The 24,605-nt window shown below is 36.9% G+C and overlaps 1 protein-coding gene and 1 non-coding gene across 4 annotated transcripts; both read left to right on the top strand.

Moving 5' to 3' along the window:
- Positions 1–24,321, top strand: LOC121255816 (tRNA nucleotidyltransferase cca2). Of its 3 annotated transcripts, none has more exons than XR_005938856.1 (17): positions 1–349; positions 425–555; positions 3,549–3,666; positions 3,785–3,834; positions 5,612–5,672; positions 6,154–6,209; positions 6,388–6,437; positions 6,542–6,640; positions 7,406–7,515; positions 7,651–7,778; positions 21,024–21,090; positions 21,253–21,336; positions 21,963–22,025; positions 22,154–22,298; positions 22,765–22,932; positions 23,362–23,464; positions 23,850–24,321. XR_005938856.1 is itself a non-coding variant. In XM_041156346.1 (17 exons), the coding sequence occupies exons 1-17, from the start codon at positions 50–52 to the stop codon at positions 23,952–23,954; spliced, it is 1,833 nt and encodes a 610-aa protein (XP_041012280.1). In that variant the 5' UTR covers positions 3–49; the 3' UTR covers positions 23,955–24,321. The 3 variants fall into 3 exon arrangements, 2 of the variants coding, with proteins under 2 accessions (XP_041012280.1, XP_041012281.1); XM_041156346.1 differs by having other exon boundaries at positions 3–349; positions 23,367–23,464; XM_041156347.1 differs by lacking the exons at positions 3,785–3,834; positions 5,612–5,672 and having other exon boundaries at positions 4–349; positions 23,367–23,464.
- On the top strand, positions 5,439–5,568 carry LOC121256777. The gene has a single exon (XR_005939070.1). It is a non-coding gene; the product is annotated as a small nucleolar RNA snoR111 (small nucleolar RNA).
- Positions 24,322–24,605: the final 284 nt, after the last annotated feature.

Below are 24,605 nucleotides of genomic sequence, written 5' to 3'. Positions count from 1 at the left end.
AGAATGTATTCTTGGGGTCGAGTCCGTTCCAAGACTCGAATAAAGAAGCATGAGAAGTGCATTGGGAGCGGGAGTGGGAGGAGTACAGCATTTTCTTCTCCCTTTTCCAAGTTTCCGAATCGCCAACTATTCTTTCAACTTTTGCACTCCCCACAAGCGAATCCCTACCATAGGGTTTCTCCGTTGCACAGCCATGCCGACTGTCATACCTGCGCCAGTCGTTCAAGTCAAGGAGAGGATTGAACTGACCGTCACCGAGAGGAACATCTTTGACAGGCTTCTCGGCACTCTTCGCCACTTCGGTCTCAGCAATCAGCTCCGAGTTGCCGGCGGCTGGGTCCGCGACAAGGTCAGTGGTTAAGTTCTTTGGCTCTGTTTGTTTTGAAGATTGGTTTCGTAGTTGATGGGTTGAATTGTCTTGCAGCTTTTAGGAAAAGAGTGTTACGATATTGATATCGCGCTGGACAATATGTTGGGGAGTGAATTTGTTGAGAAGGTGAGGGAGTACCTGTTGTCTAATGGGGAACAAGTACAAGGGGTTGCTGTTATTCCAAGGTACGTGGATTCGAATTACTTTTCGATTTTTTCACTTTGTTACGGGATAAATAGTTTTGAAGGGCTTCTTCGTTACCAAACTCCTTTATCTCGAGGGAGAAAATTTATCGGAAAATGCTCTCAGGCCATGGTCCCCCAAAATTTATTTTAGAATAATTGAAACTCGAGGAAGCATTGGGCTGGAAGAAGTAAAAGATACTAAAATACGAGGTTTTTTTCCTCTCTATGTACTCTATAGAAACGAACAATCAAAAATTATTTAGTTATCCATTATTTTATCTTCTTCACTTTGTTCTCTCTTCTAAACAGTTAACCATTAAGTTATAATATTGAAGCAAGGGAGTGTACACTAGATGAACTTCGAAATCTTTTTGTGCACACCTTATGTAACAACCCTTCCGGTAGGTCAAGAATGTTATGTACATTCGTAACCTTACACCCGGAAAAGAGATTCAACATCATAATAGTACCTTATTTATCAAATCATAAGCTAGCTTGACATAGCAAGTTTCATAAAATGAAGACAAAAACATAAGAACGTAAGCATAAACTAGTCCTATGCGTTAATAACACACTTATTCGAAGGTCTAAGAGTTCGAAAAAAAATAAGTCTACTCCTGGTCATGAGTTCAAATTTCAATTGGTGAAATGGGCCAAAATTTGCTCTCCTATTCAAGAAGGACGTTTGGGTATTCGGAACTTGCAGTTTTCAATAAAGCTTTGCATGGTAAGTGGCTATGGAGATATCACAATGAGAGGGGGGCTTTGTGGAGAAGCGTCATTGAATTGAAGCATGGGGAAGCAATATGGTGCACCAAGGAGGTGAGTGGGCCTCATGTTGTGGGGCTATGGAAGCATATAAGAAGAGGTTGGGACACATATTTATACAAGCTTTAAAGTGGGTGATGGATCCAAATTAAATTTTGGCATGATGTATGGTGCGGTGATATGGTGCTCAAGGAAACTTTTCCACTAGTTTATGGCATAACAAGCATGAAAGAAGCCTTGATTGCAGACCTCTTCATACTCTCTAACGGCACTCCACAATGGAATGTCACATTCCTTAGAGATGCACAATATTGGAAAATTAAGGCTTTTTTAGAGTTCTATAACCTAGTGTACTCTACCCGGTTGTTGGCGGGAGTTGAAGATACGATCTTTTGGTGCCCTTCTAAGATGGGGAAGTTCTCAGTCTGCTTCTTCTACAAAGCCATGACAATGCATGGTACAAATTCATTCCCATGGAAGAGTATTTAGGCGCCCTAAAAGGCAAAGTTTTTTGTATGGATGGCTTCCTTGGGGAAGATCCTCACTTTAGACAATCTAAAGAAATGTCGAATCATAGTCTTGGATTGATGTTGTATGTGTAAAGTGGGTGGAGAGTCAGTTGACCATCTACTACTTCATTGTGAGATTGCCAGGACATTGTGGAATAAAGTTTTTGCTTGGGTGTGATTGGCTTGGGCGATGCCGAGACGAGTAGTGGACCTCCTAGCTTCTTGGAAAGCCATTCAGGGTAACTCTCAGATTACCTATATTTGGAAGATGGTTCCAATATGTTTATGGTGGTGTATTTGGAGGGAGAGGAACGAAAGAAGTTTTGAAGATCAAGCATGGTCAACGGAAGAGTTTAGAATTCTATTTTTCAATACTTTACTCCATTGGTCGATTGTAATTGATTTTCATGACTTGTCATTTCTTTTTTTTTTTTTTGATAAGTAACTTGTCATTTCATAAATTCCTTGTATCTCTAAACTAAGCACGCATAGGTGTTGCTCTTGTATATGTCCCGTATACTTGGGCTTTTCCCTATTCTTTTTATCAATAAGATCTTGTTTACCTATCAAAAGATCAAGATGAAATTTGGATTCATTATCCAGCCCATCCCGCAAAAATCTCTTTACAGCTTCTCCAACCGATTAGCCCATTTTGGGGTTGGTATTTTTAAAAATATAAGAAGGGGTTGAATGGTACACGAATATGATTTTGGCATGCTATGTGGTATGAAGATCACTCTCTCAAGGAAGTTGTTCAAGAATTATTTAGTATTGCTGGTTTTAAGGATGCTTCTATGGTAGAGCTTATACAATTGTTTGATAATTCTTGTTAGTGATGTCTGTTTTTCATCAGGCAGCGTATGATCAGGAGGTCGATCTCTTCACTACATTCTTTCATTTGTTATGCTGCAACAAGTTGAGACTAGGTGGTGTTAACAACCTTTGGTGGGGTTCTTTAAAGTGAGGGGTCTTTGAAGTAATATTGTACTACAATGCCTTATATCCCCCCATGTCACCCCTCCTTTCCCTTAGAATAGTATTTGGCGAACTAGGGCCCGAGAGTGGATTGTTTGTTTTGTTTGGATGATCATTTTAGGGAAGCTCTTGATGGATAAGAAGCAGCATATAATAGTAATTGATTGAAGCTGTATGTGTTGGAAAGGTGAGGAGTCGGTTGACCATCTCTTGCTTCATTTTGAGATTGCTAGTGAGACTTGTGGAAATTTATTTGTAGTCTTTTCGTGGTAGCTTAGGTCGTGCATCGATGATGGTGGACCTCCTAGCATGCTGGATAGGGTAGTTTCACAATCATCGTAGGGAAGGTTGTGGAAATTGACTATGTCTTGCTTATTGTAGGGAATATGGAGGGAGAGAGAAATTATCGGAGTTTCGAAGATTGTGAGATATCATTGGTGGAGCATAAGGCCACTTTCTTCAAAATCCTTTACAGCTTTACCTCTGGGTAGCTGCTCATAATTGCTTCTTTGTTTACTAGTTTTGAATATTTTCTCTTCTTTTAGCCTTTTCTGCTTAGGCGTTGCTCTTGTATACTTTATGTGTACTGGTGTAATGCCCTATTCTTTTTCTATTTCTGGCCAAGTGACTTTCTTGTACACATCTTGTTGAATGGCAGCTTTGTGCTTATAATGAAATTCTTATTACTTATAGAAAAAAGGAATTAGTGTAGCCTTTATTTGTTTTAACTTTCATTTTCAGCAATCCTGAGCAGTCCAAGCATTTAGAAACAGCAAGAATGCGGCTGTTTGATATGTGGATTGACTTTGTAAACTTACGGTGTGAAGAGTACAGTGATAATAGCCGCATTCCTACAAAGGTATACACTTATCTTAGCAATTGGTCTGTAGTTTGGTGTTGTATGCATTCATCTATTTTTTGCCTAAAGGTCTAAGTTTATGATTAGCAGTATAGATCATGACCAATGAAATCAATAGGAAAAAAAAAAGGATTTCATGACTGCAGAAAACTCTTGGGTTCAATACAGGTTATGATCTTTCTTTTGTTCCTCCTAGATTAAAAATGTATTGTTCCCTTCCTTTCTCATAATTGTTTTTGTAGTTACCTTATCAAAAGAAAATTGATTTTGTAGTTACATACTCTATGGATATTACTAAACAAGTTATCTTCTAGAGGATAAGAGAATGTGTATGAAATAAATTGGTTTTTGTTTGATATAGTATTTCCTTGTTGTGTTTTGTCAATTTCAATAAAAAGTTCTAATGGGCACATCATGTTTATAAATCATATGATGGGTTAATTTGGTTAGAACATAAATTATATGATTAAATTCACCTCTTCCTATCAATTTAAACTTTTGGGAGAAATGATGATTTAACATTGTATTAAAGCAGAAGTTTTGAATTCTAATCCTAACTCCACACTTCACCCAATTTAATTTAAGTATTCCATGTTTTAGGGCCACTTATTGAGAGGGAGTTTGACTCACATGCAAGGGGGAGTGTTAAAATAGTATGATTAAATTCACATCTTCTAATCCACTAAAGCTTTTGGGACCAATGGTGATTTAACACATTATTTGTGTAATGTAGAGGTCGATTTGTTTTGCTAATTTCTTGGTCTCAGCTTAGGGATTATGTGGGAACTTTACTAGTCATGTTGTTATGCTTGATTTTGTATTTTCATAAGTCAGTCATGCTATGCTTGATTGATGTTCTATCATCTTGCTTTTCACAAGACAGGGTTGGCATAGGTTTTTATTCCTCTCTTTTTCTAAGCTTTTGTTGCTTTAATTCTTAGTGCTTGTGTTGATCTTGAGCTAGTTCCATTCAAACTTTTTGTTTCAGAAAAATTTCAGAAAAGAAGCTGCATCATATTGATAAATCATTTAGGCTTTCCTTGAGGGTTGACTTGGTTGATGAATTTGTCATTACAAAAGGTGGTGGGGCTTAGTGGTTCATATGTAAAGCATTTCTTGAGTAAGCAAGCTTCTTTTACTTTGTCAAGTAGTCAAATTCCATTAGGTGGTGTCTTTCTGAGAAAGAATATGGTTTCTGCTGTTCATAAGGCATTTTCAAACACTAGTTGAATGTTCATAACAGTTCGCTAGATTATAGCTTTGACAAAAACAACACAGACTATCCGTGGTCACTTACATTTAGAACACTATAACCCCTAGGGGTTGGCTCAAGTGATAAAGGCCTTGGTCTTGGTGGTATGCTCCCTCCAAGGTCAAAGGTTCGAATCCTTTTGGGTGCAAAAAATCTCTAGGGGCCATCAGACTTTCCCCTTGAATTAACCGAGGTGCAGTTGCGTGAAACTCCTTTCTGAGGGCTGTGTACCCTCGGGATTAGTCGAGACGCTGTCCTCAGACACCCGGTGCCAATAAAAAAAATAACAATTAGAACACTATTATTGTAAATAATTATTTCTAAGGGCAGTTCAAATCCTTGCACATAGGTGTCAATTATTTACAGGAACTGGGGCTTCCGTTCTTCTCTACAGACGATTGAAATGTAAGGGTTAGGTTTTCCGATGGGGTTTAGGGATCTCTTAACCTTGTCTGATAATCACTCATATTTGGGATTTTCTTTCGTTTTTCTTTTCAAATCAAAGCCTCTGTTTGGCTTAACAGAAAATGGGAGACAACTCTGTCTCCTGCGTTCAGAAGAACATTGAGATATAGCAAAAATCAATGGCCGAGATATCATTTCGGTCGTCATCTTTTTTTATTGGCGATTCGATTGTTACTTGTCCACATTTGTTACTTTCATTGTTTATTTATCAAAAAGAATTATTTACAGGAAATGGTTAATGAGCTTTGTCAATTTCTTTGTGACATGGATGCTTAGGACTCGTGCGTGTGTAAGATATCCATTTCCTCTAGGCGTTTCATGTGGAGTCTCTCTCTCTCTCTCTCTCTCTCTCTCTCTCTGCTGTGTACATGCATGCATATGCCCCGACATATTTATGGAGCTCTTTCTGCTGAATCTGTTGGAAGAAGTGTTAGCCTCGTTTGTTTTTATAACTCAACTCATCTCATCTCATCTAATCATTACAATTTTCCCAAATTCCCACACAAAATAAAAATAAACAATTCAACTTTTTCAAATCCCAAAACAAAAATAATTTTAAAAAAATATATTCTAACAATATTTTATTCAACTTTCATCTCATCTCATGTGCGAAAACAAATGAGGCCGTTTGCAAAAACCAGTACATGAATATAAGGATAATTTTCTCATTATATGTATTGTCCAATGATGTGGTATGTGTGCGCTAACTTGGCAATATCTTCTTCTTTCGCTTCCAATTTTCCTTATTTTTCTTATTATATGGCCTACAGCAAAAATTTGGCACAGCAGAAGAGGATGCTTACAGAAGGGATCTAACCATCAACAGGTAACTCTCTAGGCCATGTGCACTTTACTGTAACAGGCATGCCATCATGATGGTAACTATCCTGCTTCAGGATGATCTGTTATTCTATTCTCTCTTTGCATGCATAATTCTTAAGTTAACTTTATATTGTTAATCAAGAAATTGTGTTCTTATTCGGCTATATCACTTCATTATGCAGCTTGTTCTACAATATTAACACTAATACAGTAGAAGATTTTACTAAGAGAGGTAGTGTACAGTTTATTTGTGTCTACGCCTTTCTTCTTTTGAACTACTCTGCCCACAGTATTATATGTGACTTTTGTGTTATGACCTTTGGGTTTTCATTGCAGGCATTGCAGACCTAAAATCTGGAAAGATAGTGACGCCATTACCTCCGAAGGCTACTTTTTTGGACGATCCATTACGAGTTCTTCGAGCTATCCGTTTTGGTACTTGTTTATATTTTCTTATGCAATTATTGTAGGTAAATCGACATAGCTTGATATCAACACTTTCCTGCAATCTTATTCTTAAACTATTCAGCTCTCTTTATAGGAACAAATTTCTGGTTAATTATGGTCATTTATCTTTCCTTGTAGGCTTAATTTACCTTCTTTTTTTTTTTTCTTTTGTATGTATATATATATATTCCTCATAGCACCTATGTTTCATTTTGTTTTCCTCCTACCTTGTAGCACATTTGTCTTTATTCGAATAATTTTTTGGTTGAAAACCTTAAGTTGACCTTTTTTTCCTTTCATTTTTGTACTGGGTAACTTTGTTTCTTCCAAATATTTAAGATGTACAACCTTTTTTATTAATTTCATAATTGACATGTACATGCAAATTTGACTACATAGAAAGTTGAGCTAGGTGCATACCAAGTAAGCAAGATAACTCTGCTCAAAGTAACAAATGCTTATAATGTTGAATTGTTCACAGCATTGATGATTTTTAACGGTGAAACAATAATAGCAAGGCATTTTTTTTTTTTTTGGGGGGGGGAGGGAAGGAAGAAGCATTAGGCATACCTACATTCATGAGAAGCCAAGGGGACTTGAAGACAACGAATTTTTTCTATCATTATCCCTTGTTCCCTTAGTCAATTGTCCAGGTGCAGATTTGGCACTATTGCTACCCAAATTTATGTTGTTATACCTATATATCTGCACTTTCATTTTTGCAACACTATTGTCTCATTTGTGATCATTTAGGAGCAAGATTTGGATTCATATTAGATGAAGATCTAAAGGAAGCTGCTTCCTGTGATGAAGTGAAAGATGCTCTTGCAGCTAAAATCAGCAGAGAGAGGATTGGAGTTGAAGTATGTGTATTATTTTGCATGATTTAGTATCCTTGAATATTTATGATCTCATGGAATACAAATCCGGCTTTTTTGTGAGAGAAGAACTCTTATCCTCATAACACAAATTATATCACATTTTGCTCCTTGATGCAGATTGATCTCATGATCTCTGGAAATCAGCCAGTTAAAGCAATGACCTACATTTGTGATTTGATGTTATTTCCAATTGTCTTCAGCTTTCCTCCCAAGTTTGAGCCTTCCAAATCAGAAAGCTGTGATAGGTATTTTCTAATTATATTTTTCAAGGCCATTTTCTGTAATTGTCTTGACAACAACTAAATTTTGGCTAGTAAAAAAGAAAGGCTTATAAACAGAAAAATAGTAATTTTTTACAATAAATTTCCACTTAGATCTTTTTTTTAGTATTCCATCCTCATACCTAGAGACTTCCTAGATTAATAATAATGAAATATTATTTTTGAAAACCAGTTAAAAATACCTGTGAACTCTAGGTATGTCAATGAGATCAAAATGACTATCTTTTGACACCTTATTCTTACAGTAATTGTTTAATTATATTTTCTTACAAGTAGATCAAAACATTTTCTTCCTAATGCTTTGTTGATGAACATTTTTAAAGTCAGTTTAACATTCGGCCTTGCATTTTTTTAGGGGATGTTTGGTAATAATTATCATCTCATTTCAACTCATCTCATCCCATCCCATCCCATCCCATACCATTTCCTTTCCAAACATCATTCAAACACAAATACTTTCAAACTAATCATTACAACTTTTTCAAACTAAGCATTACAAATTTTCCAAACTTTCAAACAAAAAATAATTCATCTTTTTCATGAAACAAAACAAAAATAATATTAAAAAATTATATTCTAATAATATCTTAACTTTATAATATTTTTTATTCAACCTTTTCTCTCTCCTTTCCCAAAATTCCAAAAAAGACTTAACTCAAACTATCTCAAGACTATTCACAAACCATATTACTATTCAAAAAATTTTCATCTCATCTCATTTCTCAAGCATCCTCTTAATCTCTTTTTCAAGAGAAAGGTAGAACCCTGCAGAAGGTATCCAATTGTTGTGAGTTCAATTGCTTATCTGAGAGACAACAAAGTAATACTTTTCATTCTCTCTCGAGACAATAGAAACTTGCTACCGGTGTACACTTCTGAATTTGTTAAATTATCTTTTTTGAGAAACTAATGATGCTAATTTGTTTCTAAATTCAATATAATTGAACTTTCTTTCCCCTTTTTTTTTCTTTCTCGCAATACATTTAGAAAATTGCTAATGGTGTCCAATATGTGGTTTCATTTTTTTTATATGAGCAAATATTTCATTAATTTAAAAAAGAGAAATACAAAAGGAGGTGTACACCTTTACAAATATAATGCATAGAAATAAGAATAAAAAAGGGAAATGGTACAAAAAATATGTATGGGCCCATATTCCTTGACGAAGCGAAGGAAATGACCATCATAAAAGGCGATTTTTATGCAATCCCACTAGATTGAGATATTGCGGCTTTCACCCACATTAGGTGATGATGCACTCGACTCAACATTTTTGGAAAATCCGGTAGAGCTTCCCATGACCTCGTCCCCTCATCCTTCATATTGCCGGGAAAAAAAGTTAGGGTGAGCACCAACATTGTTGAAGTCAAAATCCAAAATTCCAACTCCAATTCTGATTTAATCAGAGGCCAAATCTGGCCTTCGATACTTTTGGAATCAACTCTGCCACCCACTTTGTAAAATGGAGTGGATGTCGGAGTTGGATTTCAACATGCAAACATATTTTTCTCATTTGTTTTTATAGGTACATATTTTTCTCTCATTTTAGACCCACCGAACACTATCACAAGATCGTAATATTCATGACGAAAAATGAGTGCATAATCGATGGTCAAGATGATTGAAAATTGTAATAGTGTCCTATTGTATAAGTTACAAAATCATAGTAACTTATATATATATATATATATATCATAGTATCAATATGAGTAAAATATTAAGTTAATAGTTAAATCATGGTTATAAAATGAATTATTAAGCTTATAAGCCATAATGATATAGTCCAAGGTGCTTGAAATTAATAGTTTATGAGTATATGCTATAATTGGACATGGTTGTGGAACTATTAATTAATTATAGTATAAGCAATTAAATATCATGATATAACTTTTCATAATTACTCTTAAGATATAAACTAGTACATATATTGGTATAAGTTATATTTAAGTATGTCACGATAGAACCATTAACAATTACTCTATGATATACACTAGTGCATATTGTAGTATTAAGTATATATAAAAATTTATTAATAATTTATCATGATATGATCATTAACACTTACTCTAAGATCTATATAGGGCTGTAAATGAACTAGTCTGTTCAATGACCTGCTTAGTACTCGCCCGGTTAAACTTGAATCGAACTCGACTCGTAAAAAAAAAGCTCGACTATGAAAGCAAATACTCGCTTGATTAGTAAATGACACATACCCAACTAGACTTGGCTCGACTAAGGCTCGTTAAGGCCTGCTCGTTTATGCCCAAGTTGACTCATTAGCTCGACTCGATTAAAGCTTGTTCATATATTAATAAATTTATATATACACCTATGTATATATACATATATATGTATTAGCTAATAATATAAGCATAGAACTTTTATAATTAAATATATAATATGCAACCTAATTATTTATTTCTATATATTGAATATGCATCATAGTTATAGTTTATAATTTGTACAATAATTAGTTGATAAGATTTAATAATTTCATGTACTAGTATGTGGGAACCATATATAAAATAGATATATGTTATCATATTATGTGTATATTAATAATTTATGTAGGCATATAATATATTGTTATTATGGATAAATATCAACTAGTTACGTATTAATTATTTATAAATTTTTAAAAACTTATAATTCAATAGAGGTTCTACTTGTTAATTGTACAAATTCAATATTAAATTTTTTATTTATCTAATTTTTTATTTATTAAATCTTATTCAAAAAATAAAAAAAATAAACAACTCGAGCCGAGCTCGAGCTCGTCCCAAAGCTCGGCTCGACTAACGAGCTTGAGCTCGTTTTTGGGACAAGCTTGAGCTTGAGTTGGGAGTTTAGCTTATTGAGTGGAGTTCGAACAAAGGTTAAATAAAAATTTCAAACTGGAACTCGAGCTCGAATTTTTTGAGTAGAACTGAGCTCGGCAAGCCAAAGACCAGCTCGGCTCGGCTAGATTACAGTCCTTTATACATGTAGATATGCTACCATGTTTCTTAGAACATCCTCATTGGCTTGACCAAATCCATCTTCAAAATTTAGCTAATATCACACTTTTTTGCATTTGCCTATTCCATTTAAATTCAATCCTCACATTAGATTATCCATTCACTCTCTATATAATAAAAAAATATTATTAATTTAATAATTTTTTTATTTAATTTTTTTTAATCGCATTTTGTAGCTCTACCAATTAAATGTTAATAATAATTATATTCTAATTAAATTAATATTAAAAAATCATATTTTCCAAAGTCATTTAATGCTAATAACAAAAAATATTTGATTAAACTCATCTAAATTTCTATCTAAATTTCTTAATTACAAACCAAATAGTATTTTTGCTTGGAGTGAGAAACTAATATTTTAATGTTTGCTTGGAGTGAGAAATTAGTATTTTAATGTTTGGTGAATCAAATGTAGTTCTTAATCTTTGGCCAATCACTGTAGCAAAAATTTAAATTATTTTAGATTTGTCCAATTCAATGTGGGATGTTTTTGACATCAATTATGTAAATTTTAGCCAACCTTCTCATTCGGCCAAGCCAATGAGGATGCTCTTAGAATGTATCTAGGTGTTTTCTTTTGTGTACTTCCTGTATACATGGGCTTTGCTTATACATTCGTTTTTAATCAAATTACTTGTTACTTATATAAAAAAAAAAAAAAATGCTACCATTGAATACATGTATAAGCTAAGATTTTTTATATAAAGTATACCATGTATAAATTATTATAATTTCGAGCCTATAGTTATAGTATATGATCATTAGAACATCACTCCTAGGTGTTGCTCTTGTATAAAATAATAGTTTACTCATAATATAAATTATATAGCATAAATCTAATATTAATCTAGTAGTACACATAGTAGATTACTATATACATAGTATAAATTAGTAATAGTACATGACTCATAATCTTTTTTTCAAGTAAAAATTTATTAATATCAATAGGCGAACCAAGTACACTGGGTGTATACAAGAGAGAATGCCTAGCCCATAATAGAGAACCCCTAATGAATAATAAGTCCATCCAATATACACCAAGCCCAATTGGGACAAAACACTCATCCCCACAGCAAAGCAAATCATTGTAACTACCCTAACTCCGTGGTTCTACAAAACTAAGACACCACATGAAACTCCCTTAGAAGCTAATTAGGACCATTCTACATACTACACCCGAAACTAATACTACACCCCTTCTTACAAGGACGGAGGAAGGCTTCATAATACAACTGGTCCTACCCTCCCTCTAGCCCTTCCTCGACTTGAACTACCTCCCTTAGTGTTGTAGTTGATTGTCCAAGTAAGACGCTTTAACTCTCTACTCTTCTTTAATCTTGATTTTGTTTCAAGTAAGTGACCTGCCTTAATAGCAGTGAGCAGTGCTGTGAATTGGTTGTCAAATCGTCCACATGTAATCCCCACACATTGCTTTATTTTGTTAACCTTTTGTAGAACCCAATCCGGTGATGAACCAGCTAACAGAGGAAGAGATATCAAGGGGACAACATCTTCCCGAGACTCTGCTCCCAACTGTACACCAGGCCCTAAACATTCCTCCTCGCAAGGCACCAACGACAAGCCCAAAATTTTCTCCACACCATCCCCTGCATTCAAATGCCATACCTCCTCAATACCACCCTTACTGTCACTAGATGTCTAAAGAGATACTGACAAATTGGTTCTCTCTATCATGAGTAGTGAGGCCATGGTCACCATTGGGGATTCTGGGTTGGCAGCAAACCCACAAATTTCCTTCACCTACAACGTGGGCGCCATCATTTCGTCGACGAGAATTAGAGATGTGCCACCTCCTAGCGATCCATTCTGTGCCACCTCAGCAGACCCTACATCTCCCTCAAGCCTTGGCGATACAACATTTACCTTTAGCTCTAGTGAGGGTGCCATCATTCTTCGAGGAGAATGCTGACCTGTGGCAGAGGGCATTCTATTTCGGCTATCTCTACGCTGATACCTGACGTAGAACTCACTTTGAATGACCCTATTTTCCTTTTTACCCTCCACACTTTTTTGGATCTGGTTATAGGGACTGGGCTGAACCTGACTTTCTGTTTTTCTTTATATGGTTTTAATGGATTCGAGCCTATCTTGGACTCCCTCTCATTGGGCCTTACAACCCTGTTACCACCAGCTGAAAGCAAGTCTATTTTCTTAGATAAAAAGGCAACCGTTGCCTCCAACTCGACAAGTTGGTTTTTCGTAGGGGTGCTACCCGCATGGTGCGGGGCTGGGGCACCCCCTCCCCGCTCCCTGCCCCGCACCATGCGGGGGTGAGGTTTTCAACCCCGCCCCCAACCCAGTGATTCATTGGGAAAAAAAAAAATTGGGTCTAAATTTTTTTTAGACCCAAATTATAATATAATATAATTATAAATTTTATTTAAAAAAATATAAACTCATTAGAGTTGTATTATGGATTGCCTTGACCTAGGAGGCCAAGGCAATCCATTAATTTGAATTCAAGTTGTTAACAAATTGTATATATTTATATACAATATATATTTATATAAATTATTTATATAAATATAAAAAATAATATTTTTTATTAGAAATTGGGGAGGGTGCGGGGCGGGGCCCCATTGGGGTCAGCTTGCCCCCACTAAGGGTCTTTCATGCCCCGCATGGGTGGTGCGGGGTAGCCCACCAGCCCATGTGGAGGCGGGGAGGGCCCCCGCTGCTCACCCTTAGTTTTTCTTTTTCGTCTCCTTTAATGCACTGAGCATCTCTCTTTCAGCCATATTGCCATAGTCAGAATCCTTCTGCTGGTTCTGACTTTGCGTGGTCTGCATAGTATCTAGGCCAGTTTCACAGTTCCTCTTCTTGCCCCCTGGAATCAAATTGAGTAACCAAAGCATGATCTGTCTTTAGAGCTGCCGCATACAATCGTCTCGCCACCATGGTTGTGCTTGGGCCTGTTTGTTTCACCTCCAAATTAATGTTCTGATGACTAGATATCTTCTCCTGGCTTTCCCGCCGTAACCCATCATCAGGAATGGATAAAAACGTAGCAATGGCTCTACGTAAATTGACAGAAAATTTCTCCCAACCGATCCCTTCTTACCCTTCCAAAATGACTAGATCACTCCGCTTGCCTCCTTCACCATTTTGGTAACTGTCAAGTATCTACCATGTATGTTGGAGCCTCGTTGAGCCACAAAGGCTCTGTTACCTTCACAAAAGTGTTTTGTGAATTCCAAGTTTCTCTCCGCCTGTAACACTGCTTCCACCGTAGCCACCAGCCACCCTATACCACTACAACCCATAACTACAGACTTCCAAACCCTTTTGCTCTTCTCCACAATTTTTATTGAGGACCTCCATGTTTCTGGTGAAAGCTCAAAATCCTTTGATTCCACCCAAAAGTGCACAATCTGACCCATTTCAATCAGACCTTCGATTTCAAATGCAGAGGCTTCCTAAGCTCCATTCCTCTTCGTTGCCTCGACGAGGAGAGAGAGAGAGCACTGCAAATCTAAACTCCCAGTAATGTAGAAGCTTTGTCGGTGTAGATCTTCACTATGTTCTCTGTCCGAGTGTGGAGAGCTTCAACGACGAGAGAGATAGTTGTGAATCTGAACTCCTAGCGACATAGTAAGCTTTGTCGGCGCAAATTTGTGATTTACCTCCACGAAAGGCCCGATGAGAGATAGATCCTGTCATTGGAGAAGATCTCGACGCCGGAGTACTCCCAGAAGAATCGCCTGGCGCCGTCGGTTGTTTGGGCTGCGACACCACGCATTTAGGGCTCATGGGACAGATAGATATCGATGTCGGAGTACTCCCAACAGAGTCGCTGGACGCCGTCGACTCTTTCTGTGTTGACGACAAGGCCAACAGAGCCCTCAGGTTGTATGCGCCACCACGCACTTAGGGCTCACGGGGCTTGTACATGACTCATATTTAACAGTTACTACCCCTAGATATGTATTAGTACATATACTTTATTTTTTGATAAATAAGAAAATTTATCCTCATAATTAGGCATAGCCCAAGTACATAGGTAGTATACAAGAGAGACACCTAATTACACTCTATGAGCTAGAAAAGTTAGCATAATAATCATTAAAGTTAACCCCCTCCAATACAATAGCCTTAGCCCAAAGTAATAAAGAACGGAAAAATAAATCTCTAATCCCGCCAACGAATACTCTCTATTTTCTAAACAACGTTCATTCCTCTCATTCCATATGCACCTCATAAGACATAATGGCATCATCTTCCAAACAGCAGCTATATGATGATTGCCATGAATTCCACTCTAAGAAGCCAAAAGATCAACCACCCTCCCGGGCATTGCCCATGCAATATCCAGCCTAACAAAGATCTCATCCCATAAAGCCTTCACCACATCACAATGGAGAAGAAGACGATCTGCCGATTCACCATTCCATTTACACATAAAGCACCAATCCATAACAAAAATACCACACTTCCAAAACTCATCGATAGTCAGAATTTTCCCATGAAAGGCCAACCAACAGAAAAAAGCAACCTTTAGAGGCATTTAACTTTTCCAAATGCGCTTTCAAGGGACAACAGTAGATGAATGGGTCAACATAATTCTGTACAGGGATCTGACTGAGAATTTCTTATTCCCAGGGTGAATCCACAGCAATTTATTCTCCCCCATCACACTCCAAGTTCAATGCATACAAGGTGCTGTAAAAATCAGAAATGTCCCCCCCACTTTCCAATCCTGAACAGCTCTAATGCACCTCACATTCCACTGCACCAAGCCATTCGAATTGCCCTATGTAATCTGCTACAGAAGCTTCCTTATTCAATGCATGCCTGAAAAAAGAAGGATAGGCATCCTTGAAAGCAACATCTCCTCACCAAACATCATGCCAAAATCTGACCCAGGTTCCTTGACCCACCACAAATCTGAAATTGCTAATGAAGTCCTCCCATCCATTCCTTATAAATTTTCACACTCCCACACCATACATTCCTCTCACTTCATTTGGGCTCCAACCTCCCCAAATGCTCCCAAATTTAGCATCAATGACAATCCTCCATAAAGCTTCCCTTTCTTGATGATGCCACCACAACGATTTCCCAAGTAATGCCTTTTTGAAAATACTCAGCTTTCTTACCCCCAAACCTCCACAAGATAAAGGTGTACAAATCTTCTCCCATTTAATCAAAGGAAAGTTTTTCTCTCCCCCAAGCCTCCCCACAAGAAAGCACAAAAGATCTTTTCCATTCTCTTAGCCACACCTGCAGGCACCAGGAATAAATTTAGAAAATACGTAGGGTGATTAGATAACGTACTCTAAATTAAAGTGATTTTTCCCCCTTTAGACAAATACATCCTTTTCCAACTAGCCAACCGTTTCTCTATCTTTTTAATAACACCATCTCATATTGCCTTGGATTTACGAGGGGTCCCCATTGGAAGACCAAGATACTTCATTAGCAAAGACGACAGCTTACAACCCAAGATTTCGGCCAAGTCTCCAATATTATTTACCAAACCAACCGAAACCATTTCAGATTTAGACAAATTCACCTTAAGGCCTGACACAGCTTCAAAACAAAGCAGAAGAGCTCTCAACAAACGAATCTGATTAGGATCTGGCTCACAAAGAATTAAGATACCATTAGCGAAGAGAAAATGAGATACATTTACGCTCCCAAGTGAAGAACCACCCACTGAAAAAACAGACAAAAAAAACACATCCACCGTTATTGGGGGGGTGTTGGTGTTCCAAGGAAGGTAGGGGGACTTTTGGTGTGAGCCTTTGGAAATTTATTAGAAAGGGGTGGAACTTGTTTGAAAAACACATCAAATTTGAGGTTGGAGAGGGTACAAGAATTCATTTTTGGTTTGATGAATGGTGTGGTGAGAGAGCTCTACATACTGTTTTTCCGGTTGTCTTCAAATTGGTTGGAAATCAACAGGCTTTTGTCTCAGAAGTGTTGTGTCGTGTCAATGGTAATGTGCATTGGAATATGATTTTTTCTAGAAATGCACGGGATTGGGAAATTGATGAGATTGCAGGTTTCTTCAGCTTTCTTTATTCCATGAAGATAGGAGGAAATGGGAGAGATAAAATGCGGTGGAAACAATCAAATCATTTTATAAGGTGTTGACAGATCAACAACATATTTTGTTCCCATGGAAGTGTATTTGGAGGGTTCCGGTGCCGTCTAAAGATTTTTTTTTTACTTGGACTGTTGGTTTAGGAAAGATTTTGACAATAGATAATTTAAGGAAACGTGGGATGATTGTAATGGAGTGGTGTTTCATGTGAAAGAAAAATGGTGAATCGATTGACCATCTACTTCTACATTGTGAGGTGGCTAGGGAGTTATGGGTTGGCATTTTTAGTAGAGCTGGGTTGACTTGGGTTATGCCTAAGAGTGTGGTGGAGTTTCTAGCATGTTGGAATAGGCATCATAATAGCTCTCAACTGGCAGCGGCGTGGAGGACGATTCCTTTGTTCTTAATGTGGTATTTATGGAAGGAAGGAATGAGAGGCGCTTCAACAAGGAGAGAGCTGTGGAGGAAATCTGGAATTTTATTATGTTTTCTTTGGTTCAGTGGTTTTCTGCTCTTGTACTAAAGGGAGGGAATGTTCATGAATTATTGTTTTCTTTTCAGCTTTCTAGAATGTAAATTAGGTGTCTCTTTTGTATACGTTTTGTGTACATGGGCTTCGCCTAGTTTCAGTTGATCAATAAAGTTTCTTACTTATAAAAAAAAAAGGACACATCCACCATTGCCTCCAACATTCTACTCAGCACATCCATGACTAAAACAAAGAGAAAGGGAGATAAATGATCTCCTTGTCTCAAACCACGGGAACTGTTAAAGAAACCCATAGGAGTGCCATTAACCAACACCAAGAATCTAGCAGTAGTAAGACAATGGTTCATCCAGTTACACCACCTCTCCTCAAAACCATACCTACCAAGGATATACACCAAAAAGTCTCAATTTACATTATCAAAGGCCTTCTCTATATCCAGTTTACAGAGAATACCATGAACCCTAGATTTGATTCTACCATCCAAACATTCATTTGCAATGAGAACTGAATTGAAAATTTGGCTCCCCTTAACAAAAGCATTTTTTGGCTTCAAAATAATCTTCTACATAACCATGCTCATACCATTGGCAAGAACCTTGGAGATGATCTTGTACACTCCACTCACAAGACTAATGGAACAAAAATCTTTCACCTCCACAGACTCGGCCTTCTTCGGGATAAGAGCTATGAAAGTTGCTTTACTAGTATGACATAAATAATGAATATGTACATACATGAGTGATACTTGAATATATTATGACATAATTATTGACACTTGTTTTTGATCGGTAATTATTAACATTTGTACTAGTATAGTATTGAACATAAGTATAGACTTCAATATAATTATATGCTATATATATGATTACTATATAAAATAATTGTATAGAGTTAATATATATTTTATTACATATGGTTAATGATGTTGGAGTCGGAGTTGGAGTCGGTTAGAAAAATCCTCCGCCTCCACCTCCAACTTCGATCGGATTTAACATGAAAAATCTGACTCCGACTCTGTTTTGTTGGAGCTTTGACCATAATTGTGCTGAGTTGGACTCAGAGTTGATGGGTTGAATTTTTGTACACCCCTTAAAAAAAAAGTAAGGATGAGTGTTTGCTTTTGGAAAAAGAGGGAGCAAAGATTTGTCCCTTGGCAGCACCACATAGGTGTAGGGGGAGAGGCACGTGGCCCCACATGCAGTCACAGAGGCACTGTGTGGGTCTCACTTGCGTCGGACTTTGAGTTGGCAGTGTCAAATGCCTGATGGGCATGCGACCAGATCGCAGCAGATCAAGGTTTTTAACTTTTGGGCAAATGGAGGAAAAGGGAGGGAAAAAGATCGGAAAATGAACCGAAAGCTACCCAGCAGAGGCTGGAAACAAAAAAGCCGGTGAAAGGAGGTCCAGAAACTACAGCTTTGTGGTAGCACATGGTGGCCATGCGCCGATGGTTTGGGGGCGCTAATGGCTGGAGGTGGTGGAGAGAAGGATGGCGGCTCTAATGGTAGTGGGTGTGGTATTTTGGTAGTGTTTTTGATGGATGGCATTTTTGTAGGGGATGATGGTTCTAATATGTAGTCTCATTTGAAGTTTTGGTAAACACATATGCTCTTTAACTCCATCCTCCCCAACTGGTGTAGATCTAGCAACATGATGGGTTCATATTGTTTTCCCCAATGCAATGCACTAGAGCTTAAGGTTAGATTTATTGGGATATATTTATAAGATGGACAGTTTCAAAATATAGCAAAAAATCCTGAATTGGACCACTTCAATTCTGTCTAATATATAACACATAAAAGAGAGGCTGAATTGATCGTCCTTCGTGTTAAAAAATTATTTAGTTTTAAATTTGTTGAATAATCACCGTAAGTCTTCAAGAAGTATTGCTTGTAGTTGTAGAAATATCAATAACATGTTATTTTCAATTATAGCACGTATACCGTTTACACAAGTAATTACAACATGAATTCTCTCTATCTCTCCATGACCATGGAAACAGGAAAGAAAATATAAAATCAGTGAATAAAAAAATCACCGAAACTAGGACCCTTTGTCCAATAAAACGTTCAAGGTCTGAAAGAAGCTTTTAATGATCATTGGAAAATAGTCATGATATATTTCCAAGTATATGAATCAGAAGTTACTCCTATTTTATGATTTTATTAGGTGCAAAACATTTTATTGATGGTTTTTGTTTTGTACGTTTCACACTGCACTCCATTTAGATTGGTTGCCTTGAGAAGGAAATTGAAGAGCCAGACTATTTAAGAATAATGATACTTGGTGCATAAATTTCGTTGGTCCTTGCCCTTCTATTGTTCAACCTCTGCCTCTTCCTCTTGAACTTGCAACAATAATAGTTACACAATTTCTTATCAATATATGGAGTATCATCCTCCTGTTGTGTTGTTATAATGTTTCAAACAGTATACACAAAGGTATTTCTTATCTTGGTTTCTTACAAACGTTGAAAATATTTTGACTATTTTTGCTCCCCTAGAATATATCAGAGTTACATACAATATACACCATTTCTTAGCTGACGGGGGTCAGAAGAGAAATTACGAAATTACTATTCGAAATCACTCCAGTCCCCACAACATTTCTAGCCAAGCTAACTTCTGATCCTTCAGATAGGAAGTCAGTTGGAAGGCGGTTAATGGAGGAAGCTTAGATGGTGAGATGCAAGTCGAAGAGGGTGATACCTCTTTCTCTATTACTGAGTCTAGTTGAAGAAGAAACAAGCAAGCCCTAAGTAATGCGTTCATCTAATCCATAGGACCCAATCAAATTCACGAGCAGGTAAAAAATCATCAGTGAACTATCATTGGCAACTGAGCAGAACTTAATGCAATCCTTGTCATTGGGAAATGCACAGCCACTGAAATGATGAATGTAAAGAGAATTCCATGGCCTTCTCCTCCAACTTTTCCAAGTAGGTATCTGCACAGAGAACCCTTTTACTGCGGGAAGCGGCAGAGTGTAGACCATGCTAGAGAATTCCCTTGTGGTTTCTGGCATATCACGTTAATTATGAGGTTAATATTGATTGGATCGCAAGTTTGATTCCGCTGACCTTATTCGGACTTCTCACTTGACACAGATTTCAGTTGGGTCTTCCGTTACCTGAGATCAGAAGCCCTGGAAATTTGAACACCTTAGCCATACATGTCAGGCATGCCCCACATTCTGCTACAGCTTGCACCTTCACCTTGGCAGTCAGAGTCCACACCAGCTTTAATGTACCCTTTAGCTTCAAATGGTTATGGCCATTCCGTATGAAATGCATGGACACAATTTTCTAGCACATAATCAACCGTTTTCTTTTTGTCTTCTTTCAGCTTTTGCTGTGTTGTTTTACTTTCTTTTTTGTGGTAATCAAATATTTTTTAATGGTTACGGCCATTCCTTATGAAAAGCAAAGACATTTTTTTCTGTCATACTTGCAACGAAAAAACAAAAGTTATTGTCTGTGTATGCTCGGTTTCTTTTTTTCTGTGCCATACTGTTCTTTAGTAATCGAATATTTTTATTTTAAAAAACGGCACAGGCATGTGTTTCCGTGCCATAATTGAATTAAAAAAAAAATTTGTCTATTTCTGCTCATTGTTTTTTCATATTTCTTTATTTAGGCTTTGCAATGCCTACTTGGATGCTACATGGAACCTTATTCAATTAATTGGAGGATCTATTTTCAGTGTAAGTGTCTAGCATATAAGCCTTACGTTTATCTTCCCAATTTGCTTCTGTTACCCTCATTTCGTTGGAAGTTGTGTGGTAATGTTGGTTCATCCCCTACTCTTTTAAGTTTATTTTCTAATGCAATGTTTGATTATCATCTTCTGTAACATTTAATCTTAGGATGAACAACGAAGACTTTCATTGTATGCTACTTTGTTTCTCCCATTTAGAAAGACCATATATAAAGACCACAAGGCGAAAAAGGTACCTTCTATATCCCTTTTGTTATTTATCACATCTACGGCTTCCATATTGTGTTAAATCATACAATCATGCTAGCATTGTCCCCTGTGCATGTTATTGCACATGTGGCAGTGTGCATTTTTCTGCTGGTATTGTCAATTATTTTGTTTTGACTACCGAGATCATTTGCCTCTTCTTTTTTTTTTTTTTTTTTTTTTTTTTTTGTTTGGTGTCATGTTCTTGTTTTCCATTACTCCCCTATCTTATTTGAGTGTAGGAAGACTCTGTGTGTAACTCTCTTGGGTGATATCGCATAGCAGAAATGATTCACTTTGTCTCCCTTATAGGAGGCTGAATGTTGTTTGTCCACAAAGTGAGTGGCCATATTTTGTGCTGTCACTGCAGCAACTCTCAATCTGCTTGAATTGTTAATAGAAATGCTTTATTGGTTGCATATATATTCTTATGTGTCCTGATTGGTGCACTTTGTTATGATTCTGAAGGAGTGAGAGTTTGTTCCTTCATAACGTCAGGACCCAAGCAGTTGCTTATGCTTTTAAGTAATTGATATTGATTGTTGTACATGATCTCTGTGCTTATATCTTCTTATGCGTGTCTTCGAAGCTATTTACATTCCTGAACTGCAGATACCTGTTGTCAACTACATTTTCCGGGAGTCTCTTAAACGAAAAGCCAGTGATTCTGAAACAGTGAGTCTAAACCGCTTCTAACAGTACATATGTTATTTTAACATACTATGTTTGAATGTCAATTCTTTCTGGACTTTCATAGTCTGCAGAGATATAAGAGTTCGGTCACAATTTCTTCTTCATTGTAGGTTATAAATATACATGGTGCAGTGGACAAATTCTTATCTCTGATTCCTTTCCTTGTGTCTGATGGGGACATTGAACTCATTGAAGTTGACTGGGGAAGGGGATTGGATGATGTCCCTCCTACTTCAAAACTTCGGGTACTGACAGGTGTGGTGTTCAATTTGCTGCATTGTACATTCTCTGTAATTATCTGCATAATGAAGATACAGTTTGTACCATTTTTATGGTACAATGCTTCATGCATTCGCTGTTGTTAGTTCATTACCTAAGATTACATCTTTCCTCAGCTCAGCTTGCAGAATGGCAGTTTAGAAAATTTATTTTGAATGAATGATCTCTGGCTAACAACAATGACAAGAAGGTCTGTGACTTCTCAAAATTGTGAAAACGTCAAGGTCCTCTACACCTCATTCCATCCATGACATCCCACCCTTATGAACAACCAACATTGTTTTCCTGTTCTTCATCAAAGGATATTTTAATAATTTGTTTAAACAGCGCTCATATAATGGTTTTTTTATCATTCCTGTCACTTAATCAGGTGATCTAACTTTGTATTAAATTTTTGAACTTATGTAACTTTATCAGGCCTAAAACTTTCATCTCTATTCAGGTTTACTTCTACGAGAAATCAAAGATTTTTGGCGTGTGGCCTTGTTGTTGTCTACACTGTTATATCCCACCGATGTTGATTATACTGAAGATTTTTTAAAGCAGCACTTTCAATTGGCCGAGAGAAAAGATCTATTCAAGGCAGTTGAAAATGCCATTACTGAATTAGGTACGGACGGTACTTATTTACTCTGTCAAGATGGTGAATTTCCATCCTTCTTAGTGTGAATTGACTTGTGTGCCTTTTATACCTTGGGCTATATCGAAGAAACTGTTTGGTTTCAGTACCATTGAAGTATCCACCTGTGCTCTCAAGTCTTTCAGTCTTGCCTTCAATTTGCCGATATGAAAATCTGTTGTAGCTGGCAGTGCTGACGAGGGGAGTTTTTGTTTTCCCAATTGCCGGTCACTGCCTTTTAATCAGATATCATACCTAACCTTGCAAAGGGCTGGTACCATGTATTGATAGTGAAGTTCAGAGGGAGCATAGAAATCACCCTTCAAGTGAACCTTGTTAGGAAGCATGAACCAACCCATAGTCTGGTCAAGTCTTGGGAAAGATTATTGGCAATCCTTTTTATTTATTTATTTATTTTAGTGCAGGTCTTGAGAAAGTGTGGGATGTAAAACCATTGCTGAATGGTAAGGGTATTATGAGTGTTTTGGAGCTTAAAGCTGGAGGACCACTTGTTAGGGAGTGGGTAAGTCATTCTTAATCATTGTTATTCTTACTACTACCATCAATTCCCTTTCCTCATGATGAATGAGTTTAGCCATAAGGAAGGGGAGAGGGGGAAGGGGTTTTATTACGGAACTTAACAAATCTGAGGCCTCGTTTGTTTTTACAGATGAGATGAGATGAGTTGAGTTGAGATAAAAATTAAAAATTGAATAAAATATTTTTAAAATATATTTTTTAATATATTTTTTTATTTGAGATTTAAAAAAATTGAATCGTTTATTTTATTTTGTGGGAATTTGAGAAAGTTATAATAATTAGATGAGATGGGATGAGTTGAGAAGTTTTGTGAAAGTGAACGAGGCCTGAGTGGGTCAAAACTCTAATTGATTCATTAAAAATGGCAGCAAGAAAAACAGCTTGCATGGCAACTTGCCCATCCCTCTGGAGCTGTGGAGGAATGCCTTGATTGGATGAAGCAGACCCATTCTAAGCGTTTAAAGACGGAGTAACCATTGAATCTCTGTGATCCACATCCACTCATGGCGAATCTCTCGACTGCCCCAAATTGGTTACACACTTCTGGTTTGCACTGAGAGATCAGCTGTGCTAGTTGCCCCAAGTTGCTGAGACATTGTGTGGTTGGTGACGGGCTTCCCGAAAATGTTCGTGTGTTTGTTGGAACGTCATTTCCATGCTTTTTGGTAGGGAAATGCATTTATTTTTCACCTTCTTTTTTATCACATGGCTGGGATCCAACTTTGACGGGGGTTTATTCTATCTCTCCGCTCTGCCTTGTCGGTGTTTGAAGTATAATAGTGAAGCAATGCATATGGTGAGAATAGCTATTGGAATGTCTCAAAATTCCAAATCAAGTGAGCATTTTATGCATTACATACCTGGGGTCTTTTCCATCACGGGTTTTGTTGCTTTGCCGTCCAAAAACATTTTTGTATCCTCCCTAAACAATAGACAACCAGCGTGCCAGTTCCGTTATTTTATTTATTTATTTATTTATTTTTTATGGACTCGTTTGTACATTTAGAGTATTTCATAATTTTGTGAATAATAGTGAAATAATTTGAGTTAAGATGTTTTATTATATTTTGAAAAGTGAGAGAAAATGTTGAATAAAAATATTATAAAATTGAAAAAAAAATTAT

Source organism: Juglans microcarpa x Juglans regia, chromosome 3D (genome assembly GCF_004785595.1).
Source record: "Juglans microcarpa x Juglans regia isolate MS1-56 chromosome 3D, Jm3101_v1.0, whole genome shotgun sequence".
In the NCBI taxonomy this organism is placed as follows: domain Eukaryota; kingdom Viridiplantae; phylum Streptophyta; class Magnoliopsida; order Fagales; family Juglandaceae; genus Juglans; species Juglans microcarpa x Juglans regia.
The sequence above is the reverse complement of the archived record's forward strand: the minus strand, read 5'-3'. Positions and strand labels throughout refer to the sequence as shown.

Bases quoted from the DNA above. Each gene is read 5' to 3' on its own strand.
- LOC121255816 (XM_041156346.1), top strand. From the start codon at position 50: ATGAGAAGTGCATTGGGAGCGGGAGTGGGAGGAGTACAGCATTTTCTT. The intron at 5,673-6,153 runs GTAAGATATCCA...TATGGCCTACAG, and splicing joins TGCTTAGGACTCGTGCGTGT to CAAAAATTTGGCACAGCAGA. The intron at 6,210-6,387 runs GTAACTCTCTAG...TTCATTATGCAG, and splicing joins AGGGATCTAACCATCAACAG to CTTGTTCTACAATATTAACA.